The 26,143-nt window shown below is 41.9% G+C and overlaps 1 protein-coding gene across 4 annotated transcripts; it reads left to right on the forward strand.

The window, feature by feature from the left end:
* The first annotated feature begins 16,406 nt into the window (after positions 1 to 16,406).
* On the forward strand, positions 16,407 to 25,494 carry LOC148844515 (casein kinase 1-like protein HD16). 4 transcript variants are annotated; one of them, XR_016101961.1, is made up of 17 exons: positions 16,407 to 16,854; positions 17,724 to 18,193; positions 20,256 to 20,381; positions 20,464 to 20,537; positions 20,646 to 20,715; positions 20,802 to 20,857; positions 20,943 to 21,014; positions 21,126 to 21,220; positions 21,461 to 21,527; positions 21,605 to 21,734; positions 21,865 to 22,083; positions 22,293 to 22,423; positions 23,230 to 23,404; positions 23,503 to 23,593; positions 24,642 to 24,799; positions 24,961 to 25,120; positions 25,200 to 25,494. XR_016101961.1 is itself a non-coding variant. In XM_088953576.1 (17 exons), the coding sequence occupies exons 2-17, from the start codon at positions 17,780 to 17,782 to the stop codon at positions 25,257 to 25,259; spliced, it is 2,127 nt and encodes a 708-aa protein (XP_088809702.1). In that variant the 5' UTR covers positions 16,407 to 16,854; positions 17,724 to 17,779; the 3' UTR covers positions 25,260 to 25,494. The 4 variants fall into 4 exon arrangements, 2 of the variants coding, with proteins under 2 accessions (XP_088809702.1, XP_088809703.1); XR_016101960.1 differs by having other exon boundaries at positions 24,966 to 25,120; XM_088953576.1 differs by having other exon boundaries at positions 24,932 to 25,120.
* The last annotated feature ends 649 nt before the right edge of the window (positions 25,495 to 26,143 follow it).

Below are 26,143 nucleotides of genomic sequence, written 5' to 3' on the forward strand. Positions count from 1 at the left end.
TACATTTGTATGTGATATTTTAGACCGTCCAATGTGAATTTATCATTCAAGCCATTAGATGGCGTCTAAAACATGTGAGTACAATACACTGAATAATAACTCCAATGAAAAGAACATATCTTTAGAATCACTACTAAACAAATTCATAACCTTTTTTTTTAAATCAGCTTAAATGGCAAAAATGATACCAAACAACAAAAAATGGTGATTTTTGGAAAATCACTTATTCCAATAATCATCTATTTTTCGAAAAATCCGATGCCAGAATTATCATCAATGCCAAACATCACCTAATGGGGAAGCTAGAAAATAAAATAATGGCTGTTGTAAGGAATTGAAATCCTATTGTCTCGGTTTTGGATGTTAAGGCTTGCATTCAATTATCTCGGATTTAACCTCATCTGTTGCAATAAAAATTATTATTTTATAACGATATTATATACAGTTATATAAAATTTAAAAGTGATAAAACTAATATTTATTTTATATATATTTATTATATATGTATAAATTAAAATAATTAGTTTTTATTTTTTAAATTTTATATCAATTTACGCCATTCGTTTTCACTTAATAGGGTAAAGTGATTTACCCAGGCAAAAGTTACCCGAGCAACTTTTGGCGCCAACATTTGTATGCATTTTCACTTAACCAAATAAAGAGAGAGGCAGAAGGGGATTAGCACTTTCAATAACCGGGTAAGCAACATACCCACCCTCTAGGAGGGTATCGGTTACACATGTCAATATTTTAAAAACCGACCTGAATCCAGAAATTGCTTTGGCTACTGGTTTTCAGGCCAACAGTTTAAATGGGTGGTCCATTCTGATTTTTTTTTTTTTAATTAAGATAAAAATGATAAAAAACCATTACCCAAGTCAAATGGATCGACAATTTAACCACCCAATTCAACAAATCAACCACCCATGTCAATGAATCATTGAAGGTGGTGAAAAACTGAAATGTAAGGCAGATTGTGGTGGGCAATGCATACTTTTAATACAGTATTCCATGTAATTCCCCCCTCCCCCCACTCCACACCCCAATGGTTGGCTTCTTATGGGCCCATCAATATTTATTCCCTCCTTCCCCCTTGACTTCGCCCTTAGCATGGGATAAACCGATAAACTAGGAGAGCTGGTAGTTTTACAATAAACCCGACCCAGTAGTAAAGGTGGGTTCCCAACATGTGTACTCAAATCATATCAGATCTTTAAATGGCTGGAGCAGCATTGGCATTGCTCGTCTTAAACCTTTCATGGCCAGGTTCAACCTTAAAATTAGACTTTAGATAAGCACAGAACTTGGGTGCCTTTACTACACGCACAACATGTTACATGTTTACTTAGAATAAGTAAATCCGGCCATTGCCATTCCTGAATTATTAGATCCAAGCATGGTTTTTGAACTGTTGTTGATCTTGACGGTTGGACTGTTCAGCCGAAGTCAACTGGATCCATTTTACCTCAAACCCAATTTTTTGCCAAAAATTGTTGAAAAAGTCAATAATTCGTTGACCCGGGTGGTCAAACTATTGACTCATTTACCCATTCAACAGTTTTGACCATTTTTCATTATTATTATTTTTTTAATTTTTTTGTCAAAACGAGCCGTCTATTCGAACCGGGCAGCCAGATCGTTGACCCGAAAATCGATGGCCAAAATGATTTCATTTCCGAGTCATTTTTTAAAACCTTGGATCCAAGATTGACACCACTCCAAGCCTCGTAATCAAATCGCCATTGCATATTGGGAAAAAGTGGCAATTTATATAACTTGTAAGTTTACATAAAGATGTCATCAACAACAAGCCTTAATTTACAGCATAACTTGCCATGTGGCAATGAACATAGAAGGAGATCCGTCGATCCAGCATTCGGTGAGATTGGCTTCCCTCGGGACAAGCTTGTGCCCACACCATTCCAAATGTCATTTGCAACCTTGCATTAGGAATATCTCTCGATGAAATAAAGCACATAAGTATAGAGATATTCTCAATGCAAGGCTGTAAAGACTGCTTTAATGGGCTTTGCCCTGATGGAAGTTGAACTCGCATTCGGTAGAACTATGCATGAACAATGGTGTCGAAAAGATTAACTTTAATTGGCTCTATTATTCTTGTCCCTTTCTCCTCCATTATACAAAACTAGTAATTAAGCACATGTGTTGCACGTGAAAAATTTTTCTTTATATTAATTACTTGAATTTTAGATATACCATAATTAAGATAGAAATTGAAAATTAACAAAAGTAACAATATGATTAAAAATAAACTTAAATGCTTGTAGCAAATAACAATTATTATTATTATTATTATTATTAAATATTGCATTGCATTTTTATCATAAATAAAAATAACTTTTATTTTAAAATATATTTTTATTTCATTTGATGAATATGTAACATCAAAAATGTTCTCAAGTGTTTTTGACAAAATTCTATACATTTTCATTTTTTGTGTTCTATCTTTTCTTGAATATTTATTATTCAATTATGATATCATGAGTTTTTTTGAAAAGTTGAATGAATAGTTTTAAATTAGGGAAATTATAGTCGGAGCCAACTGTACATTTAAAATTAAGTTACAAGTTGGCCCATAAACCAACAAAACTCTGACAATCGACTATACATTTCAAATTATTAAAAGCCTCGCCATGTCATCAAAGGTTTATGTGGTTGTTGCCAACCTGTGACTCTTAATCCATATTAGACACAACAAAAAGCTTATACCAAAATTGCCCTTTAATGTTGGGTGACTGGAAAATAGAAAAAAAAAGGTTTTTAGTTTCTTCTCACTCTCACTCTCACTCTCACTCACTCACTCTCTCACTCTCTCTCAATCTCCCTCACACTCTCTCACTCTCATAGTCATCTTTATTTGTTCAACGATAGTGTGATTTGAAAATAAATAAAAATGGTTTTTTGTTTATATATTTATGTTCTCTATATCAATTTCTCTCATTCTCTTTCTTTACCTAATGTTCTCCCTCAATCTCTCTCATTCTATTTCTTAGTCAATCTCTACTTGTCCCTTAATTTATATCGTTCTCATTTAGTTTCTCTCCCACTCCCTCTCTTGTTCTTTTTTTTTTATTTTCTTACACACTTATGTGGTATTAATTAGATTGTATAAAAGAACATGAGACCAACTTGGTATGGTTCAAAAATCATTTCACCTATTTGATAAAAATTCACAAGAAACTCTTGGCTATGTAATTTACACAAATTAGAGAATGATAGAGATTGAGGGAGAGAGAATGAGATATTGATCGAGAGGGAGAAGAATGAGAGAGAAAGAGAGATAAGTTTTAAATTGGCTACAAACTAAAGATAGAAGAGTGGGAGAGATACAAGGAGTAGGAGAGAAACTAAGCACCTATTTTCGGTATTGGCTTTTTGCTGTGTCCAACAAGGACTAAGAGTCTCATGTTGGCAACAACCATATAAGCCTTCGATGACATGGAAGGGGTTTTTATAATTTGAAATGTAGAGCTAGTAGTTAGATTTTGTTGGTTTCTGGACCAACCTGCAACCCAATTTTAAATGTTCAACCGGCTTTGACTATAATTTTTTCTTTAAATTATATATTTCATTTACATTATATAAAATATTTTTTATTTATCGCACTTAATATTTGTTTGTCTTTGTATCATTTGACTCAATACACTAACCCACCATCTAAAAAGAAAAATATTTTGATTTCTAAATTGACATTAAATTTTTATATTGCATTATCATCATTGATAAAATTAATTCTTATGTATAAAACTTATTTTTGTTCAATATAATGAATGCATTATATTAGAGATGTACCCAATATTTTATTTTTTATAAATATATTACATTAGATATGTGCCCAAAATTTTATACTTTTGTGATTCTTTGTATTTTCTATTATTAAAAATGTTATTAATTGATTATGGCATCATTTCATTTATAGGTGGATTTTAAATTTGAAATTCCGTTTTCACCATTAATAAAAAGTACTTCTTATATTTCCTAGTTATTTATTTTAATGTTTATTATTTAATTACGACATTATTTATCAATCCACCGGGAGGAAAGAAAATTGTTTTGTTTTCAAATTACTTTTTAAAATATTTATTTTTATACTATTAAAATTAATATTATGCATTTAATTACAAGAATTTAATGATGAAAAAATATATCTTAAATGCAGGATTTAATGAGAGAGAATAGGAAAATTATTTTATTTCCAATTGGTTTTAAATTTTACATTCCATTTCCATCATTAGTAAAAACATTTCTTATTTATCATAAATATTATTGTTCAATATGTATGTTAAAAAATGTTTCAAACTTTTTAAATTTTATTATTTAATCATGGAAATATGAATTAACCCATTTGACCCAAAATGATTTAATTTCTTACCACCACCTAGATGAAAACACAATTTTTGCTAGGTAGATTTTAAAATTATAAGTGATGGAGGTAGATTTGACCTGACCCCTTGGCTGTGCGACACGCGGAAGAAACCAGGGTGATCGCACGTCAGCTCGACACGGCGACATAGCACGGCCATCCCAAGAAGAGGCCCGAGCTCTCCAATAAGAGGCCCGAGCTCCCAAATTCCCCAAGAAGAAGCTCGAGCTCCCCAAAAGGAACCCACACTTCCTGGGAGGTGAAACCCGAGCCCTTCCTAAGAAACCCGAGGTTAACAGAGAAGCCCGCGAGGGGCAAAGCCCGGACTAACCCACCTCGGGTCGGTCTGGACTATATGTCGACACCTCGGGACAATAGGACTCCCATCCCGGCACCTCGCACACCACTCCGGCACCTCGGCTCCAGGTCGCGCAACTGTGAAACCGTACTTGACAGGTCTGTACTCTGAGGCAGCACGCCAGACTGGTTTGGATCTGACAGATGGCAATCACGCCATAACGGCCACCTGCTACCGCCATCTCAGTTGTGGCAGAGACGGCCCTGACAGAGAGGACAGTGGCGGTTGTGTCTGCCCCCTCGCAGAGGTGGTTATACTTGACATGGCGGAAACTTGGGAGTGAGTGCACCAGGTGGTTATAAAAGACCTTCTTCCCCCAAAGAAAGAGGTATGTGATATTTGTGCTTTATGGTCTTGAAATCTCTTATTTTTCCCTTGCCTTCTCAAGAATATTAACTTGAGCTTCGGAGTATTCCCACCGGGTTCCTCCCCGGAAATCTCCAATCTCTTCCTTGTTTTAGGCATCTTCGACTTCGTCAAAGGCAAGGTTACCAGCAGCTAAGACCGACCGAATTGTGCATCATCATTTGGCGCCGTCTATGGGAACACTTTAAAAGACCTCTCCTAACCTTTAACTCTTTTCAAAATAAAACTTAGCATTCATGGCTTCCTCTGGCAGTGAAAGACGTAATGCCGACCTGAATGATGTAGCAGAACACCCTCAACCCGCCACTATGTGCATCGAGCAGTTTACCGTCCCCCTCTCGGTGGATGGAATCCCTAGCCTCAATGTGCCACGAACAGTGGTGCCTATGAACGTTCCCCTTCCCCCCTCTATCAAGACAACCTTCGTCGAACCAACCGTTGTCCCTCTGAAGACCAGCCAGAACCAGCTTGATGACTTGATGCAATGCATGCGGGCCATGCAAGCCCAAATGCAGCAGTTTCAACAACACCAACTCCATCAGCAGCAAGTACTGTACCACATTTCTCAGCACCAGTACCAACAGCAGTTCCCTCAACTGCCTCAGAACCTGCCACAGCTCCCACCTCGGCACCCTGCTGCCAGGCAAGTCAAGCCCTCTCCTCAGGGCAGGTGCCTTCACCGAGGGGAAGCTTCCCAAGCTCAGAACCCCCCCAGAAGCCAGGCCTCATCCCCTGGCAAGAGGGAGAGACTAACTTCCCCTGCTTTGCAGCTCGCCGACGGATCGGGAACCTCCCAGCCAATTAAGTCGGCACCACCTCGGCACTCTAAGTTCGGGCCCCCGCTCGCGGAGAACCAGTTCAACGCCCTGGCCACAAACTACCCCCATCAGTCCTTGCCCATTGAGCTTGGCAACACCGAGGCAAACAACGCCAATACCGGACCTTCCAAGCAACAACAGAGGCACCGACAGAGCCGCCGAACTACCACACGCATCCCGCCCGATCTCCGAGGTAAATAAGAAGCAAGCTTGGACGAGGTAAAGGTTGCTCCTATTCTTTCACTCCCTTCCCCCCTGTCATTAGAACTCCTCACCGTTCCCATGCCCAAGGATTTCAAACTCCCCCCCACTAGACAAGTATGATGGGTCCTTTGATCTCAATGATCATGTTGATGCTTTCCAGTCCCAAATGCACCTGGCGAGGGCCAGCGAGTCCTGCATGTGTGTGGCCTTCACTACCACCTTCAAGGGAGTGGCCCGCACCTGGTACAAGAACCTGGCCCCCGGGTCGATAAGGAGTTGGACCCAGTTTGTGCAAGTCTTCACCGTGCACTTTGTTACCAGCAAGCGGTGCCCCCGAACCGAGGAGAGCTTCCTCAGGATAGTCCAGAGGGAAGGAGAATCCATCCTAGGCTATATCAAATGGTTCAATGACGCGTGCTTGCAAATACCGCGCCTAGACCCCGCAATGCAGCTCGCGGCAGCCAAGAGGGGTGTGACACACAAGGAATTCAAATGGCACATGGTGGTTAGCCAACCCGCGACCATAGTTGAATTCCTCAAGCTCGCGGACAGATTCATAAGAACAGAAGAGGAGATCAACCAAAGGACTGAGGGCGGATTTGAAAAAAGGAAGAGGGAAGGCGAACTCCCCAACCAGGATGATAGGAGGAAGAAAGACTCAACTCGGGGGGCGAAGCCAAGTCAGTCGTTCCGAGCTCCCATGGCAGATCGGGTGGACTGCACGCCCTTGAACACAAAGCGGACTGAGATCCTGATGACGATCAAGGACGCCCCGTACGTGAAGTAGCCACCTCGTTTGAAAGGGAACCCGAATGAAAGGAACAAAAATTTGTACTACAGCTTTCATAGAGACCACGATCATAGCACCGAGCATTGTAAGAATCTCCGCGACGAGATAAAAGAACTTATTCGTCGCGGGTACCTAAGAAATTTTGTACAGCATAATAATAATAACAATAATAAGATAGGTCGACAGGGGGAACACAGCAGAGATGTCCCCGAGTCCAGCAGCCGACCAATAGAACAGTCACAGAAGCAGCCCCCAGAGGAAAGGTCGGTTCGTGGAACAATTCATGTGATCATTGGAGGATCGATTGTAGCAGGATGCACCTCGACAACAGCTCAGGCATCAACCCGTGAGGCCGCCAGAAAAGAACAAAATCCCCAAAGCGACCAAGGACGGAAGACCCCATATTTTTCACTGATAGCGCCCTCGTCATAAAGGTAAAGATCAGTGACTTCGAGGTCAGGCGCGTACTGGTTGACTTGGGCAACTCGGCAGATATTCTCTTCAAAGCCGTGTTCGACCAGCTTCAGTTGTAGGGAAGTGACTTGAAGCCCGCGAACACTCCTTTGGTGGGCTTCAGCGGAGAAGAAGTCAGGCCCCTTGGGAAAGTGACAGTATCTGTGGAGGTCGACACATGGCCCTACGTAGTCAAACTCAACCACGACTTCCTGGTGGTCACGATCCCCTCCCAATACAATGCCATAATAGGTCGGCCGATCACCCATATCCTACGAGCGGTGGTCTCCACTTATCATTTGGCAATAAAGTTCCCTACAAACTTCAGTGTGGGGGTAGCGCGGGGCAACAAGCTCGAGTCTCGTGAGTGCTATGTCACCGCCCTAAAGGGGACCAAGATGGCCGGTGACCTCGAATTGGAGCAGCTTACAGAGCAAGGCGAAGGATGACCTGTGCCCACAGAAGAAACAGTCGTTGTTCCAACCTCAGCCGTAGACCCAACTTAGACGCTTCAGATCGGTGCTTCCGTCTAGGAACCCCTACGAACCGAACTGGTAAGTTTTTTACTTCAAAATTTAGATATTTTTGCATGGTCCGTGGTAGAAATGTTTGATATAAACCCCGACCTTATAACTCACAAGCTGAATAATGACCCTGTAGTTAGACCCATTAGATAGAAGAAATGCAAGCTAGCCCCAGAACGCTGGAGGGCGGTCGATGAGGAGGTCGAGAAGCTCCTCGCAGCAAACTTCATAAGGGAAGTTCATTACCCGAGCTGGGTGGCCAACCCTGTTCTGGTAAAAAAGGCAAACGGTAAGTGGCGCATGTGCATCGATTACACCGACCTGAACCGACCTCGGGAAACAAGTTGCTAAGCTTCCTGGATGCCTACTCAGGTTACAACCAAATCAAGATAAACCCGGCCGACGAGGAAAAAACCACCTTCATAACCGAGTTCGGTCTATACTGCTACAAGATTATGCCCTTCGGGCTGAAAAATGCTGGGGCAACCTTTCAAAGGTTTGTGAATAAGCTGTTTCAACCCTTAATTGTCACAAAGATAGAATGTTATGTAGACGACATGGTCGTTAAGACATAGTTTTCGCATGAATTAATACAAAATTTGCATTCTGTCATTCAAATCCTGCGTCAATTTAACATGAAGCTAAACCCAAACAAGTGTGTCTTCAGTGTCACCTCGGGTAAGTTCCTAGGGTACATCATCAACCAGCGCGGTATTGAGGCCAACTCGAACAAAATAAAGGCCATCCTGGATATGAGACCAAAGGCAATGAAAAGCAAAGGGTTCGAGTGAAATCCAGGATGCCAGGTCGCATTTGACGAGCTCAAAAGATACCTCGCAAGTATCACAGTTTTGACCCAACTCGAAGAGGGCGATATTTTAGAATTGTACCTCTCGGAAAACGATGAAGTGGTCAGTTCAGTACTGATAAAAAAGTAGATCGAGTCCAACGACCCATCTATTATGTTAGTAAAGTATTGCAGGGAGCATAGACGAGGTATCCAGAAATAGAAAAGCTAGCCTATGCGCTGGTGATTGCGGCCCGTAAACTCTACCCGTACTTCCAAGCCCATACCATTATCGTCCTCACCGACAAACCCTTGAGGCAAGTGTTGCTCAAACCCGAGGTCTTTGGTCGATTGATGAAGTAGGTCGTCGAACTCAGTGGGTACGACCTCTAGTACAAGCCACGAACTGCTATCAAAGCCCAAGCCTTGGCGGATTTTGTTGCAGAATGCACATTCAGCTTCGAGGTCCTTAGCCCGGTTGAGTTTGAGCACCGTGAGGTCACATCCAATTCGGTATCTCTCTTGGTTAGGCCAAGCGCGAACTGGGATGAAGAGCCCTAGATCCTTCACGTAGATGGCTTCTCAAATCAGCTGGGCAATGGAGCTGGTGTAGTTCTTCGCAGCCCGAGTGGCACGAAACTAGAGTATGCACTATGCTTCAAGTTCACGGCATCCAATAACGAGGCGGATATACAAGGCGTTGACACTCTACAACGATTCCCAGCTTGTGGTTAACCAAGTTACAGGCGAATACGAGGCCCGCGAACCAACTATGATCGCCTACTTTGCAAAAGTAAATGACACTCTGCTTAACTTCCAGTCACACTTCATCAGGAAAATCCCGAGGTCAGAGAACGCTGAGGCCGACGCTCTATCCCGGTTAGCTAGCACCAGTGACAACACCATGAGAACCGTGTACATAGAGAACGTACCTCGGCCTAGCATTCTCGGGAGGGGGGGGATAGAAGAAGTCGCTCTTGTTGCCCAAGCAGAGCCGAGCTGGATCGATCCACTTGCGAGCTTCCTACTACATGGAACCCTCCCCGCAGACTGCAATGCTGCTAGGAAGGTAGAGCATCAGGCAGCCAAATACGTCCTAATAGACGGACGGTTGTACTGAAAATCCTACACTCTCCCCTACCTGCGCTGCTTGTGGCCTTCCGAAGCCAAGCTTGTACTCCACGACATTCATGAAGGCCTGTGTGGCGGACACCTGGAGGGCAGAGCCCTCGCTCAAAAAGCACTATGACAGGGGTACTATTGGCCAACAATGAAAGTAGACGCTGTTGAGCTAGTCAGGAAATGTGATAAGTGCCAAAAGCGCACCAATATTCACCACCAGCCTGTCGCCAACCTCAAGTACCTCACCAGCCCATGGCCTTTCGCACAGTGGGGCATCGATCTACTCGAGCCATTCCCGTTAGCAATGGGTGGGAGGAAGTTCCTAGTAGTGGTGGTAGATTACTTCACAAAGTGGGTCGAAGCTAAAACTCTCGTAACAATCACAACTCGAAACGTCCAAAACTTCTTCTAGAAGAACATAGTATGTTGCTTTGGGCTACCCCGGATACTAATCTCCGACAATGGCAAGCAGTTCGAAGACATCAGATTCCAAGAGTGGTGCCAAGACATGGAGATCCAACAAAATTTCACGTCGGTCACGCACCCACAAACAAATGGTCAGGCAAAAGTTACGAACATAGCTATTCTCCGCGGACTAAAGGCCAAGCTAGACCAAGCTAAAGGGTTATGGGCGGACGAGCTACCCAACATTCTATGGGCATACCGAACTACAGAGAAAACCACCACCGGAGAAACTCCCTTCAACCTCACCTATGGCACGGAGGCAATCATCCGAACCGAAATCAAAATCCCCTCACTTCGGTTGGAAGCATACAACAACGATACCAATAACGATGAGCTACGTACCAACCTCGACCTGATCAACGAGGTGAGGGACCTCGTATACATCAGGACTGCAACGTATCAGCAAAGGGTAGCTCGGTACTACAATGCCAGAGTCAAGAAGCGAAACTTCCGCGTCGGCGACCTGGTTCCCCGCAAGGTCATGGTACCTGAGCCCAGCGCTGGCAAACTCGGGCCGAATTGGGAAGGACCCTACCGAGTAAAGAAAGCACTTGGAGGAGCGTACGAGCTCGAGACCCTAGAGGGTAGGCAAATACCCCAGGCTTGGAACATCGTCAACCTAAGGCGATATTACCTATAAGCTACCGAACTGGGCGGACTGTGAGCCGCTCCCAAAGCCAAAGAGCCAGAACGCCGAGGTAACAAAGACCTCGACACTACAAGACCCAGTCGCCTCTTCAACATGGGCAAAAAACCTAGGAAAATATCCTACGGGCTGAAGCGCTGAGCTGAGAACAGCACGGGTATGAAACCCGGGGTGTATAGCTTGCTCCAACCCAGGCCTACTGAGCTAATATTTCCTTTACCCAGGCGGAGAACAGATCGGGCATATAGCCTTACTATGTTAACCTACCTCAAGGAATCCCCTCATTTCGAGGACCTAATTCTATGTAGCTCGGCAATATAATCACTTCGGCAAAAGAAGAATAGTTGCACAACACTTGAGCAGAAAAAGTACTTCATTTACTAACATTTGCTTTACAGTGTTCAAAAAAAAGGGGGGAAAGAAGGAAAAATGAGCTCGTAGGCTCGATACATATCACTTCGGGCTCACGGGCCCGGTACACATCACTTCGGGATGTTCCCTTGCCCTCAGAAGGGACTTCGGCAGCACTAGGAGGGTCAACCTCGTCGTCAGAGTCAGGATCTTCATCGGTCGGAACAACCATCTCCGGAGTGATAGCGAGGTGGTGATAGCACGAATGTCAAGTTTGGGGTAGGAATTCCTTATCATCCACTGGCTTAGTTTGAAGCCCCTCCGGTATGAGCCCACCATCAGGTCGTCGAAGCACTCCGACGCTATGTAGTCATTGACGACCTTCACCTTGGTGTCCTCAAGGGCTTGGAAGAAGATCTCGGACTTCTCCTTGATGTCGGCCTTGTGGTATTCCACCTCGTGCTCCAGACTCCCTTTCGAGGTCGCGAGGTGTTTCATGACAAGCCTCAGGGCACCGTTTTCCCTTCGGTATCTCTCCAACTCACTCCTCTGAGCCGAAGTCTCGCCCTCAAGATGCTGGACCCGCTTACGAGCTGATCCCAAAGCCTCTTTGGCAGTTTGTGCCCGTTTTCGAGCTGATTCCAAGGCCTCCTCGACAGGCTATGCCCGCTTCAAGCTCTTTTTTGTTTGGATAATTAGGGCATGGATGGAGGAGTTCGCCTGCCAAGCAAGGAGTCAGTTCGGCAAGAAAGTAAAGAATGAAGGAAAAAGCACAAAGGGAAAATCGCGTCAACTTACCATCATGACATTAGATGCAACACGTGCGTCGATGTGACCTGGAGGGAGCTCGGACCATGCCGCGACCTTGCCTGGGTAAACGACCTTCTTACTCTTTCCGAAGAGCATAGCTCGGAGTCAACACACTGCCAGCCCCCTCCTGGCTCCCCGAGTTGGAAAACATTGTCGGAGTTCGAGAAGCCTCTGTGGTTTCGGCTTCCTGAGCCTTTGCGACGCCGAGCTTCGCTGCCACTTCAGGGATAGGCCCCGCCACCTCAGGTTCCTTGGGAGAATCCAGGTTGATGACCGGAGGGTGGCTCGGGGCTTCGGACTCCATGGCCCGAGGAGACTCCTAGCGAGCACGCTTGGTGACCCGCTTCCTCCTCTTCATGCCATCAAGTAGGTTGGCACCGCGGGTCTTCTCTGCCTCCATGACACCTACGAAAAGAGCTCGACATCAGTAAAAAAAAAGAAAAAGAAAAGGGAGAAGGAAACTAAGTAAAGAAGCCTACCCAGACTCAGACCGACCTGAATAAGTTTAGCTTTCGAGAGGTATTCTTCGCACTCGAGCCCGACCTGGGCCCAGGACTAAAAGGTCTCCACCATGTCTTTATCCAACATGACGCTAGGGTCAGGGACAACCACCCTCCATTGAGTAGGAAACGACCACCCCGTGGCACTTCAGACCACAAAGTAGTCTCGCTTCCACGCCGGAACCTTGTTTGGGAGTTTGTGAAGAAGTTTGAATCCCGGGCGGGGAGACAGGTAGTAAGCCCGCCTGTGCTCGTGAAGGAAGCTCGCTTGTTTTTTGAGCATAAGAAGAGCAGAAAAAATTTCTAAGTCCAAAGGAATGACATATTCGCAACAGAGGGATATGGTCTCAACGACGTTGCGAATAGAGTTCGGGTGAAGCTGACCGACTGAGACGCCAAAGTGGTTCAAGACTTCGACGATTAAGGGGTGAAGAGGAAGGTGCAGTCTGGCAATGAGCTGCTGGACCGTGCTCCCAAGGGAAGTTGCCCGAGGGTATGCTATATGCATACTCCCCGGGCAGGTTGAACTGACGAACAAGGGACCGAAGTCCCTCAGACGTCATAATAGAGGGTCCGAACGTGTCCGGCATCCGAACCCAATGAGAAGTAGACTCTAGGCTACCCGGGCTGAAGGCCCTACCTCGAGCTCATCCAGAAGGCTGTCAAAAGAGTCAGCCTAACCCGAGGTCTCCGCCTCAGGCCCTTCTAAGAGGTTATCTAAGCTACCCGAACAACTTGAACTAGACATTACGAAAGGAAAGGAAATCGAGAGGCTAAGGGGACTCACCAAGGAAACGACACCGAACTAGGGAAAGTGACACGAGCTAGGGACCCTGGACGCGAGCTCAAGGAACGATCGCTGAATATTGGCGAAGGAAAAGTGACCAGGGACCCCACTATTTATAGCCGTTGTACCCGCGCATCAACGATCAAGATCAAAGCCATCCAACGACTCTCAAGAAAACCGGCTGCACGACCCCCGAGGTGAAATCAGTTTAGCGCAAAATTTTGACGTCCGATAGTTGATAAATCGTTTGACGTTTGCGCGTGAGCTGTACGTGGCCCGGGCTAACTCTGGTCAAGCCACGCTGATCCTGGCCGAACCAAGGGCATCAACAGGTCAGACTAGGAAATCTCCGAGCTGGACTAAGCACACCACGGAGCAAATCCACCCGTTAGTCCGTGAACTCCCCGCACCGGGTCAAGACCCCGAGCACGGGAAGTGGGGGGCAATTGATGGAAGTAGATTTGACCCGACCCCTTGGCTGTGCGACACGTGGAAGAAACCGGGGTGACCTAGCAGGAACGTCAGCTTGGCATGGCGACATAGCACGACCATCCCAAGAAGAGGCCCGAGCTCCCGAATTCCCCAAGAAGAAGCCCAAGCTCCCCAAAAGGAACCCACACGTCCTGTGAGGTGAAACCCGAGCCCTCCCTAAGAAACCCGAGGTTAACAGAGAAGCCGCGAGGGGCAAAGCCCGGGCTAACCCACATCGGGTCGGTCTAGACTATATGCCGGCACCTCGGGACAATAGGACTCCCATTCCGGCACCTCGCACACCACTCCGGCACCTCGACTCCAAGTTGCACAACTGTGAAACCATACCTGACAGGTCTGTACTTTGAGGAGCACGCCAGACTGGTTTGGATCTAACAGATGGCAATCACGCTGTAACGGCCACCTGCTACTGCCATCTCAGTTGTGGCAGAGATGGCCCTGACAGAGAGGACAGTGGCGGTTGTGTCTGCCCCCCCGCAGAGGCGGTTATACCTGACGTGGTAGAAACTTGGGAGTGAGTGCACCAGGTGGTTATAAAAGACCTTCTTCCCCGAAAGAAAGAGGTATTTGATATTTGTGTTTTCCTGGTCTTGAAATCTTTTATTTTGCCCTTGCCTTTTCAAGAATATTAACTTCGGAGTATTCCCATCGGGTTCCTCCCCGGAAATCTCCAATCTCTTCCTTGTTTTAGGTATCTTTGACCCCGTCAGAGGCAAGGTTACTGACAACTAAGACTGACCGGATTGTGCATCATCAATAAGCTTTTATGTTATTGGAATTATTAATTTATTAAGTATGGATTCAATTAATAGAACTTAATGATTAGAAGAACAAAACTAACCTAAATATATGAATTAATGAACATGAATACAAATTAATAACTCAAATGTTGGAAGCCAGCAATTAACACATTCTTTAATCCCAAAGTCTCCACAATCCATGATTTTAAAGATGTGATATGGGCTTTGTTCCAGGAACTTCTTTTTTTAAACATAAGTGATAAGCCCATTGTCCGGTTATTTCAGTACATATCAATTTTTGGCCGAGCTATTTCACTAGTGGGACTGAAAACGTTGGACAATGTAAAGTTGTTAGGCCCTATACCCATTTATGGGCTGGAATTACTGATGACATTGATATATATATATATATATATATATTAGGATAAGTAGACTGCAATCCATTTCAGAAATCTGAAATTGCAGTTCCATCCTAGTTTACTACTAGCCCCTTATAAACGGCATCCTGTTTGTAAATTTGGCATTAATCTACGGACAGGATTCATCTGACGTGTGCCATGGGGGTCAGATTTTTGAGGTGGACTAAACTATAAAACCCCCTATTTTTTGTCATTAGATCCCACATCTATAGTTACAGATTGTTTTATTCCCAACCGTCTGATCAACAAATTATTCAATTTGATATTGATAGTTTTTTTGAACAAAACCACTAAAAATCTCCTAAATTATTGATATTCCAGTAAATTAATCAAGGGAATAATTCTTGGTTGGACGGGACGTGGATGTTGACTAGCTTTAAAGCGTGACATTTCACGGATACTGTAAGCTTCAATGTAGAAAACAAAGCAATCCTCCTACCTTCTTAATGATAGGGTATATATGAAAATAATAATATATTTTCAGGTATCGTGAACTATTAAATTATTTTGTATATAAATTATAAATCTAACTGTTGGGTATGGCTGGATTATATTCGTACTGATTTAACCATTTAAATTTGGCTTAGATCATATAATATGGATCAGTAAAATTTGAAAATGCTAATAAACAGTGTTCTTTAAAGTCCTCTACGACTATATTTGGTTTGAAGAAAAAAAAGTAGGAAAAAGAAGAGAAAGACAGGGGAACCAACCTATCTTTTCCTTACATTTTCCTTCCAACCAAACATAAGATACATCCTTCACCCCACAAACAGTCAAACATAATAGTGAACCATGCTTTCTTGTCTTCATGTCCAGACCACCATTTTATAAAATTTGAATGGGCTTGATCCATGGGCCTGAGTTGAATGCTGTATAAATTCTTCAAATAGGATACCTAATTTGCACCCATAGTATATGCAATTATACCTGTAAAGTAGTATAATAAATTTAAATCACCAAGATAGGTTATTGAAAAATTTATAATGGAACCTTTTGACAAAGTGTGATGTAATTCCTGTGGTGTGATTTTAACTACACCATAGTGGGTTCCAAATTTCCAATAGATTGAAAGGCTCCACGCTTTATTGAACCACACAACTGAACAATTAATTAATTAATAATCCACATATTGCTCAAAATTGATATTACCCAATAAAGAACAAGGTTCAATGGTCTAGATATTCCCTTATTTGTTGCAATTCCCATATTGCCCATTCAGAAAATCGATACATATAAATGTAGAGAATACATATCAATAGTTCAAATAAGAGTGGCATGCTCAGTAATTTCAATATGTAAATGGGAGCATGACCGTCAATGCAAAAAAAAAAGCCGTACACCCCCCTAATATCTCTATTAAGGATAGTCTTGTATCCTTTTACAAGACAAGGTCACATTTGTATGCTCGATGTATCGTCATGTATGTACCACCACTTTATTATTCAAAAATATTCTTTCGAGAAAAAATAGAAAAAAAAAATAAAAATATAAAACATAGGATTTTCGGTCCGGATACACCACACCAGTAGATAAAAGAGAGAAAGCAAGCAAAACCAAACCATCGGCCATCACCTCGCCGTTTCATCTCTCTCCCACCTAAATTCCATCTCTTCAATCCCTAATAACCTAAGTTTCCTCGTCTCCTAACCTTCCTCTACCATTAGCTGCGATTCCACCTTTCACAACTCGAATCGGTCTTCGTTCCAAGACATGCATTGATTGATCCTACACTCATCGGTCTTCGTGTGGTGCTCGACGTTTAAGCGTGGTCGACGCGGTTCACTTGTTTCATCTGCTCGATCGTACTGCTTTTTTCGGGGCTTGTGGTGCGATCTGTAAGTGATTGAGCTTCTTGTTTTTGTGTTTTTGATGATCGCTGTTCAATGGTGGTGCTGTTGATATCTATCGTTTAGGAAAGTTTTGGTATTTGGTTTGTTCTGGGTGTGAAAAGTGGGTTTATGGTGATCGGTGGAGTGTGGTGGAATCGTGAGTTGAAAAGGAAGTTGTCACGAGATTCGATTCGATTGGATTGCTTGAAAGGTGGAATCGAGGCGAAGAGACTGGAATGTGTTGTATTTTGCTTCTTATAGCGACTTGTGAATCTTGTCTGCTTGTTTGATTTGTTTTAGTTTTTAATCTTGTTTTCTATGTTGATGAACATGTGGTTTTGGTATTGCTGAAGGCTTTAATCATTTCATTGTTTTTCAGTTTGGTTGAAAGTTGAAACTTTAAACAGATTATGCATTAGAGAAAGGAGTAACTTTTGGGCAAGGATAAAATGTCCATGGATATATCGCTTTACGAGATACATTCGATTCCTTCAGTGTTTCTGGCAAAAGTAGATTTTGAATAGTTGTACTATAGGGAACTAGTTTTGTGCCAAATGGTGGGTCTCCTGCCTCGTTGCTTGTTCAGTAAGCAATTTTCTTCCCTTTTTATTCTCATACCTTTGCCAAAAGTTAGGAGCTTTTGATATTATTTAGGTCCAGTTTTAGTTGTTATTATTTGAAACTTTGGACTTCAGGGAACAAATTTTGTTCAGAATGATGGGCTGATGCTGTGTTGTGTAGTCCAGGTTTCGTGACTGTAGCTTTCATTTGATGTGGTTGGAGATGATTTGCTCATGTTATCAATTATTCTGATCAGAAAAATTAACATCAATCCCCGTCTTTGCTTTTTTTTTTTTTTTTTTTTTGAGTTACAGAAGATTCGGAGGGGCTTAGAGGAACTCAATGCGGATGTAATTTGCATGGAGAGAGAATGCCAGAGCTGCGAAGTGGAGCCCGGCAAGCTCGATTAAGGTCTAAACGGCTTGATGATCTTCAGCCTTCCTCCCAACGCCCTGATCAAGCAGAAAATTGTGCTCTCCCTGCTCCAAATAGAACCGGAAGGAGAGTTGGTGCTGGAAGAGGAAGGGGTTGCAATGCTACAGCAGTAGCGAAGGGGCCTTCTGGGGCAACTCCAGCAAGGGCAATTCCTGCTGGTAGAGGCAGGGCTAATAGGCTGATTGATTTGGACCCAGAGGCTCCCCGTGAGGTTCTTCCAGAAGCTGCTAAGTTAGCTATAAATCAGGCAGAGGGAGTTGGGGACAAAGACCTTGCGATGGAGGGTGGGAGTGCAGAGAAATTGGTAGGAGTTGAAGAAGAAGTTTGCACAGATCCAGTCCCTGAGAGAGTATGCACCTCTTGTCCCGTCTTTTGCTTTAAGTATTTATGTTTCTCTCATATTCATGTTGTTCTTATGTTATTAATATCTAAGAAGAAGTGGTCTTGTCTAGTGGGTCCCATGCCAGAATCCAAACAATACCATTAAGTAGGCAATTTAGTTGTGCTTGGATTGGTGCATAAATGGAAAAGTAATCCTGCTTTGCAATGCTTTCCAAATTTCCCAGTTCAGTTGCAAAATAGGGCCAGGTGGAATCACAGATTTACTGGTTTTTAAGTTGTGTTTGCCTTTTCTTTAACAGAAAATTTTAAAAAGGTTGGGAGGGGGGATCTCCATCTTCCTTTCTGCTCCCCTCAATCCAAAAAAGAGCATTAGGATTTAAATTTATTTAGTGGGTGCATTATGATTGGGTCGTGAAAGAGTATGTTTTTTCCCCATGTCACAATAATATAGGACCATAGCAATTGGTCTCAAGGTATTTTGTGTGTCTATTTTATGTGGAGGAAGTGATCAAGAGCCTTTGAGACTGCCAAGAAATTTGTGGATAAATGTACAGGTCCTACCAGAGCCCAGCTCCCTGAAGGCAGGCCTGAAGTTAAAATATATCTTTATACATTTACACATAAGTTTATACTCGCACTCACACAATGCTGCTTTGTGTGACACTTAATTATTTAAATTATAAGCAAAAACCAATCACAAAATGCTTCTATAATGAATCTTATTATGAAGTTTAGGCTGGGTTGGGCCTGCTTGAATTCATAAAATGTTAATCGGGATGGGGCAGGGCTGGACTTGGACCGGCTCCAGTTGCAGCCCAGTAGCTATATTGGTTTTTGAGATGACAAGTTTGGTATTCTTCTTCCAAGACTTGTTGCTAAATGACCATCATGGTGAGATTATCATTCTGCCAATGACACAAGTTGATCTGTTTGGTTTAAATATTTGAATTTTGCAGTGCCTTGAATAGAATGGTTGTTGTCATTTACTCATTACTGGAGGCTATTGACTAGTTAGAACTGCTATCTGTGTGCTTATAATTAGCTATTGAAAGGAGGGCCTCCATTTAATTGCATATTCTTGGTAAGACTGTTCATGTACCTGTACCCTGTATATAATTGCATATTCTTAATATAGTTTTCTTTTTTTTGTTTATTACCAAAAAAAAGACTGTTCATGTACCTGTATGAGTTAACACCTCTACTTTGTAGTTTTGAAGCCATACAGGGGTATGACAAACAAATATCAACTGAGCCTTGGATCCAGGAAATAATTAGCACTGTGAAAGGATGACATTGTCAATTTTCTACTGCCAAAGTTCCTTCATGTTTTCAGCAGTTGGTTTGGTTTTTGATCTGTCAATATAGCTCTAGAGCAACTTTCATTCAACAAAACATTCAAAGCGGACCTTCCACAAACATCTAATCTGATAGAGAGTTTATCTCCTTTTCTCAGTATCCATCTAAGCCTTAGGAGGAATTTAATCAAACATTAGTTGTTCTTAAATACGATAAAAGATGGTTTTCAAGAAAAGGCTTAGGTGGCAACAAACAACATTTAAATCCCTATTGAATACCTGGTTGTACACCATGCAATAATTCTCTTCAGGTAAGATTTGCAGTGTCTGACTTCCAGGGAAAAGTAACTTGAACCAGAAGCATTCAGATGGCTCCAAGACCATTATTCCTTAGTGCTTCCAAGCTTGAGTTAAGTAGTTGAAATTATTCCCTCATTGGTCTTCCTTCCTCTTTATCTAAGCAAATGAGGGCTGCATTTATAGTTTTTCCCTATAGCTTTGCTACTCTCTATCACTACTATGCTTCATTTCCCACTGTATATACCAATAGTGTATTGGATTACAAAATTTACTTGTTGGTTTTATATCTGACTAACAAAACTGAAACTCTTATTGACAATTGGAAAAGCAATTGCATTTACAATTCTTGCAATTGTACCTTCTTTTTCTGTAGCAACATCTTCATAATTCCCATCAAAATTTTTGTGATGCATGCAGCTTTCATCTGTTAGCACATGTTGCATCTCACTCAAAGGAGAAAACCCTATTTTGTAGGTACAAGTAGGTAATTCTCCTGTATATAAGGTAGAAAGGAAGTTGGGTAAGGGTGGTTTTGGTCAAGTCTATGTTGGCAAAAGGGTAGCTGGGGGTACAGAGCGTACAGGACCAGATGCCTTAGAGGTATTATTCAACACTTTAAATCCAACTTTGAATATTTCCTGATACTGCATCTGTGTAAACATCATACTCTGTTCCTTTGTAGGTGGCCTTGAAGTTTGAGCACCGCAATAGTAAAGGTTGTAACTATGGTCCTCCTTACGAATGGCAAGTCTACAAGTAAGTATCTTAACCTTGCTGTCTGAACCTGCATACAGATGATCTTTTATTGGACAACTTAGACTATCTGAAATTTAATATCTGATTGATTGCTTTTTGGCCAATAAGTGCTCTCAATGGTTGTTATGGAACTCCTTCAGTTCACCACAGGGGTCGCCAAGGAGATTATTACATTCTGGTGTGTGATAAGCCTCTTTATTCTAATCTAGAAGTACTTGTAAATTTATCCATTGTTTTTAATTGAGAATTCAATAAATGTTTCAGATCATGGACATGCTTGGTCCAAGTCTTTGGGATGTCTGGAATTCTGTAGGCCAGTCGTAAGAAAAATAAATTCTCTGCTTCTGTTTGTCTGTCTTACTCCCTATCTAATCATGGTTTTGTGCCTTTAAATGCCTATAACAGGATGTCACCTAATATGGCAGCTTGTATTGCTGTGGAGGCGATATCAATTCTTGAGAAACTTCATTTGAAGGGGTATCTCCTAGTGTTTGGTTATAATCTTCTTATATGATTACTAATCTGTTGTCAATATACAAAATTCAGGAAGTTTTTGTCCATTTATTTATTTTCCTTTTCATTGCTTAGATTTGTACATGGAGATGTGAAGCCAGAGAACTTTCTACTTGGTCAACCTGGAACGTCTGATGAGAAGAAGCTATTCCTCATTGATCTTGGTCTGGGTATGTTTTCCTTTATAAAATCTGTCTGTTTTTGTATGTCCATCTCTTACATGTTGATTATACAGTAATGCCAGTTTTGGAGACAGACAAAGAAGTAATAAATACTATATCCTATTTGGAAATCTTTTGCATGGGCTTTGCCATATAATAGATGATTTTAAGCTTTCTGTTTCTTTTTTTTGAATAAATCCCAATTCTCTGATTAGTTTTGCTAGTGCCATTAATATGTGTGCGGTTCAGCATCTAGATGGAAGGATGGCTCATCTGGACGACACGTTGACTATGATCAGAGGCCTGACATCTTCAGGTTCATGCCTTTGTCAAATTTTGAACTACCACCAAAATGTATTCCTTGTTTTTATTGTAAGTTGCTCTTCTTTGCAGGGGAACAATAAGATATGCAAGTGTACATGCACATTTGGGTAGGACAGGAAGTAGAAGGGATGATCTTGAGTCACTAGCTTACACATTGATATTTCTCATCAAAGGAAGGTTACCATGGCAGGGCTATCAGGTAATTGCATTTAATAGTAGATAATAAATATATAATGTAGCCTTCATGTTAACCTCTCTTTCTCTCTCCTGCTAGCTCCTAAGAAAAAGAACCCTGATATCCTCTTCTTCACTGCTATGCAATATTGCAGGGAGACAACAAAAGTTTTCTTGTTTGTAAGAAAAAGATGGCTACCTCTCCAGAGTTGCTATGTTGCTTTTGCCCTCCTCCGTTTAAACAGTTCCTTGAGGTTGTGACAAATATGAAATTTGATGAAGAACCAAATTATCCAAAGCTCATTTCCTTTTTTGACAGCTTGATTGAGCCATGTACATCCTTGAGGCCTATCAGAATAGATGGAGCTTTAAAGGTAATTGATAGTTTTCAGAACATGCATACATACATGCATGATGCCCAGAAAGGCTTTGACCAATCAAAATGTTCTGTGTTTTTTTTTTTTTTATGAAAGCTCACCTGATTGGTTACCAAATTACATACTTGGGATATTTTCTTAACAGTCCTTTTCCATATCATGCTGTCCCACTTCATAAACTATTTCTTGGTATATTGTATAAATAGGTTGGGCAGAAGCGGGCACGATTGCCTGTAAATCTAGAAGAAGATGGACAACCTAGGAAGAAGGTACGGTTGGGAAGTCCTGCCACTCAGTGGATATCTGTTTACAATGCACGCCAACCCATGAAGCAGAGGTAATCTAATCCATGTTTCCCACAACACGAAGTTTTTTTTTTTGATAACTGTAATATTATTGATTATAAAGACAAATAGATTTATACATAGCTTTCATACACCTGAAGCTAGGATAGTGTCTACCACCTATCCCCTTGTAGAATTAAACTTTACAATTGAGCCCAAAATATTTGATCCCTATTTGTTAATATACAGTATTCAAACTAATTTTACTAATAGTGACTATATAAATTGTGTGTGTGTATAAATGAAATCCACTTCGATCTATATTGGATCAGATAGAGGTGAATCCATATTCAATTGAATTATATAAAATCTCATCCGGGTCACCCTTAATCAGATCAAGTTTAAAATTGAATTTGGGCAAATGGATACTGTTTGCAGTCCTATGTTTTTTCACCTCACCATTAGCTCTTGGCCCCTCCAGTAAAATTATCAATCAAGTCATGTTTGCAATAATTTTTCATTCTAGTGGCATCAATTCTAGGGAAGGTAGAAAACCTAGATATTGCTTGAAAGAATTTGCAATCAATCTTCCGCTTTGACAATCTTTTTTGGAAGCAACAATTTTAAGAGATTTTTTTAAAATAGGCAAACTCCATAGATATCTGAGGTAGAAATGCAGGAGACAAGTACAATACCCTCTTGTCTGCTTTGACAGCAATTTTCTCTGGAACTGTTTTCTATAAACTATGGCCATATAGTAAGCCTAGCCATAAGACAAGCCAGTAAATAGACATTAAGTTTTTTTTTTTCCTTTTTTGCTTCTAATTATTCAAGTAAATATTTCTGTTGGTTTTTGTAGATATCACTACAATGTAGCAGATTCAAGGCTTTCCCAGCACATAGAGAAAGGCAACAAAGATGGTCTATATATCAGTTGTGTGGCTTCTGCGTTAAACCTTTGGGCACTCATCATGGATGCAGGCACATGTTTTTTGTCCCAGGTTTATGACCTGTCAACTGTCTTCCTACACAAGGTTTGTTTGGAATGGTGGGCTTAATTGTTTTGCTGTGTGTGAGTGGTGTATTTACAAGCACAACTGCCCATTACCGGTTCTTGATTGGTTGTCATCAGGACTGGATATTGGAACAATGGGAGAAAAATTACTACATCAGTTCCATAGCTGGTGCAGCAAATGGAAGTTCCTTAGTTGTCATGTCCAAAGGTTTGTCAAGGACTCCACTTCCAGTTTCTGTCTCCTTTCTTGTCTGCTTTGCTTTTCTTGATAATTAAAGTATGATAGGTTGTATAGATATTAAAAAAAGTCTAAAAATTGAAGTGGACACCTTTACATGGTTAATGAGTTAAAACCATGAACGAAATATACATGTGCACAACACACTTGATATGTAAAAAAATCATAAATTATGTGCTCTCACTGTTTACAGTGCGTTCAGATGTGAAACTACGGAACTCTTCTAGGATGAAAACTCAGAAAACCAGCTACCACTCAATTCTTCCAATCACCATTGGGGTTGGGTATACTTTTATATCAAAGATAGACCTGTTCCATTTTTTACATAGATCTAATCAGATTGAGAAAGGAATCCAGATTCCAAATGATGCACCCTTTTGGGATGAAGCCTCTGGCCAATGATGATATTGGATTTGGGTGATCCTTGGGTTTGACTCAGCTTCTCTTGCAAATACTAATGAAATGTGTCTGCTCCATTTGTCAGAAAGCACAATGGGCACCAATGGTCTGCAGTTTCTTCTTCCTTCCCACACAATGGGAATACTATCCAAATCCTTTACACATGAAATGAGGTGGTTGATGGATAAGATTTTGTCCAGCACTGCTGTTTGCTTGATGAATGAAACTTAGGATGGGGCTTTAACTTGCGGGCCATGTTCTTTCTGGTTCTTCGGGGTGTTTTTTAGTTCCAGGCCCCTCTGGTGGTTAGGTTTTCACCGAAGATCAGGTTGCCGTGATGTTTTTGGCCCTTGAGTGTTGTGCTCGGGTTGTAAGTGGGTTCCTTTGGGATCTGCTGGGTTTGTTGTGTTGTATACCTCTTGTATACCCCTTCTCTTTTCTTTATGAGTAAAAGAAACCTTATCCTTTTCAAAAAAAAAACTTGGGACGGGGCATTAGCTTTCCAAAGCTGACACCAATGGAGTGAAGAATCAAGCGGACCTTTTTAATTCTTTAAGAATGGTCCTGGAATTTGATCTTTCAACTGCTGTATTGATGTTTTAATGGTTGGGATTTGTAGGAACCCCTTACACCCAGCAGTCCTATAAAGTGAGTGAATCTTTTCCTTTCAAATGGATTAACAAAAAGTGGAAAGAAGGTTTTCATGTCACATCGATGGCCACTGCTGGAAACCGCTGGGGTGTTGTAATGTCAAGGAACTCTGGTTATTCTGACCAGGTATGAGGACTTCATCATTTTTCTGCCCAGTCTGTTCGGTTGTTCCACTTCCACCCCGTACCCCCACTATTCTCTTCACTTTTCTTGTTATGTAACACATACTACTGCTTTTTTTTTTTTCCTTACATGAAGGTTGTTGAGCTTGATTTTCTGTACCCAAGTGAAGGAATACACAAGCGATGGGAGAGTGGTTACAGGATAACCTCAACCGCTGCCACAGTAGATCAAGCCGCATTCATATTGAGTATTCCAAAACGTAAATTGATGGATGAAACACAAGAAACTCTGCGTACATCTGCCTTCCCTAGCACGCACGTGAAGGTCGGTAGATTCTTGTTTACATTCTGATTCTTGTGCCAATAGCCTTTTATCATCACACTAACAATTGTTTTTTTTGCAGGAAAAATGGTCCAAGAACCTTTACATAGCATCCATTTGTTATGGTCGGACTGTCAGTTAGTGCACCTTTTGGGTATATATCATCATTCTTTTTAGCCAAGGAAATACTATGGTATACGCTATTCAATTTTTGAAAGATGAGGAGATTTGTGCTTGGAGTCTTGGACATGGTTTTTGTCTGAGTGAAACATAATTCTAGCATCTCATGCTGGATCCATATTCAACGCCTTTGTAAATGCTGTAACATTTTCTCGGAATCAGCAAGGCAGATTTTTGTTCAAAATATAATTCATATAGTAACTCGGCGGTTGGGACTTGGGACTCATGAAACCAAGACATTCCTGTTAAATCTGTAAGTAAACTGAGAGTTTGCTGCTAGTCTGGTACGAAGATCTAATGCCCGTTACAAGAGAAGAGACTGCTTCACCAGGCTCCCGCCAATGCAGGGTCTGGGGAGCGACGGATGTACACAGCCTTACCCCTGCAGATAGACTGTTTCAACTTTCAACGTGCATAAATGTAAAAAAAAAAAGAAAAAAACTAAAAACGTCCGGGCAAACCTCCTTTAGCCCGTTCATTCTATAGGGCTACATCTTTTTTCTAGAAAAGAAAAGAAAAAAAAGATCAACCATCATGGGGAAAAGAAGAAATTTTGAAGAAACACTGCACCATGATGTTCAGCATTAGCTTGGGAGAAATGCTAATCCTTCTCTGGTGACTGGTGAGTAGGTAGTTAGTAGAGATGATTCTAGATTTGCTGTGAATACAAATGTGTATAATGGGCTAAGTAACCAAGTGAATGTGTAGCCCGTACATGTGGCACGTATCCATGTAAGGTGGTGGGCCGATCAAACCGCTGCATATGGAAAGATGTAAGGATCAAAGTATCGGTATCAGGTATCATATTAGACAGTTTGAATATAGATATAGATATGTTTTGAGAAC

Source organism: Nelumbo lutea, chromosome 7, assembly GCF_056320005.1.
Source record: "Nelumbo lutea isolate HS-2025 chromosome 7, American lotus-T2T, whole genome shotgun sequence".
NCBI classification, from domain to species: Eukaryota; Viridiplantae; Streptophyta; class Magnoliopsida; order Proteales; family Nelumbonaceae; genus Nelumbo; species Nelumbo lutea.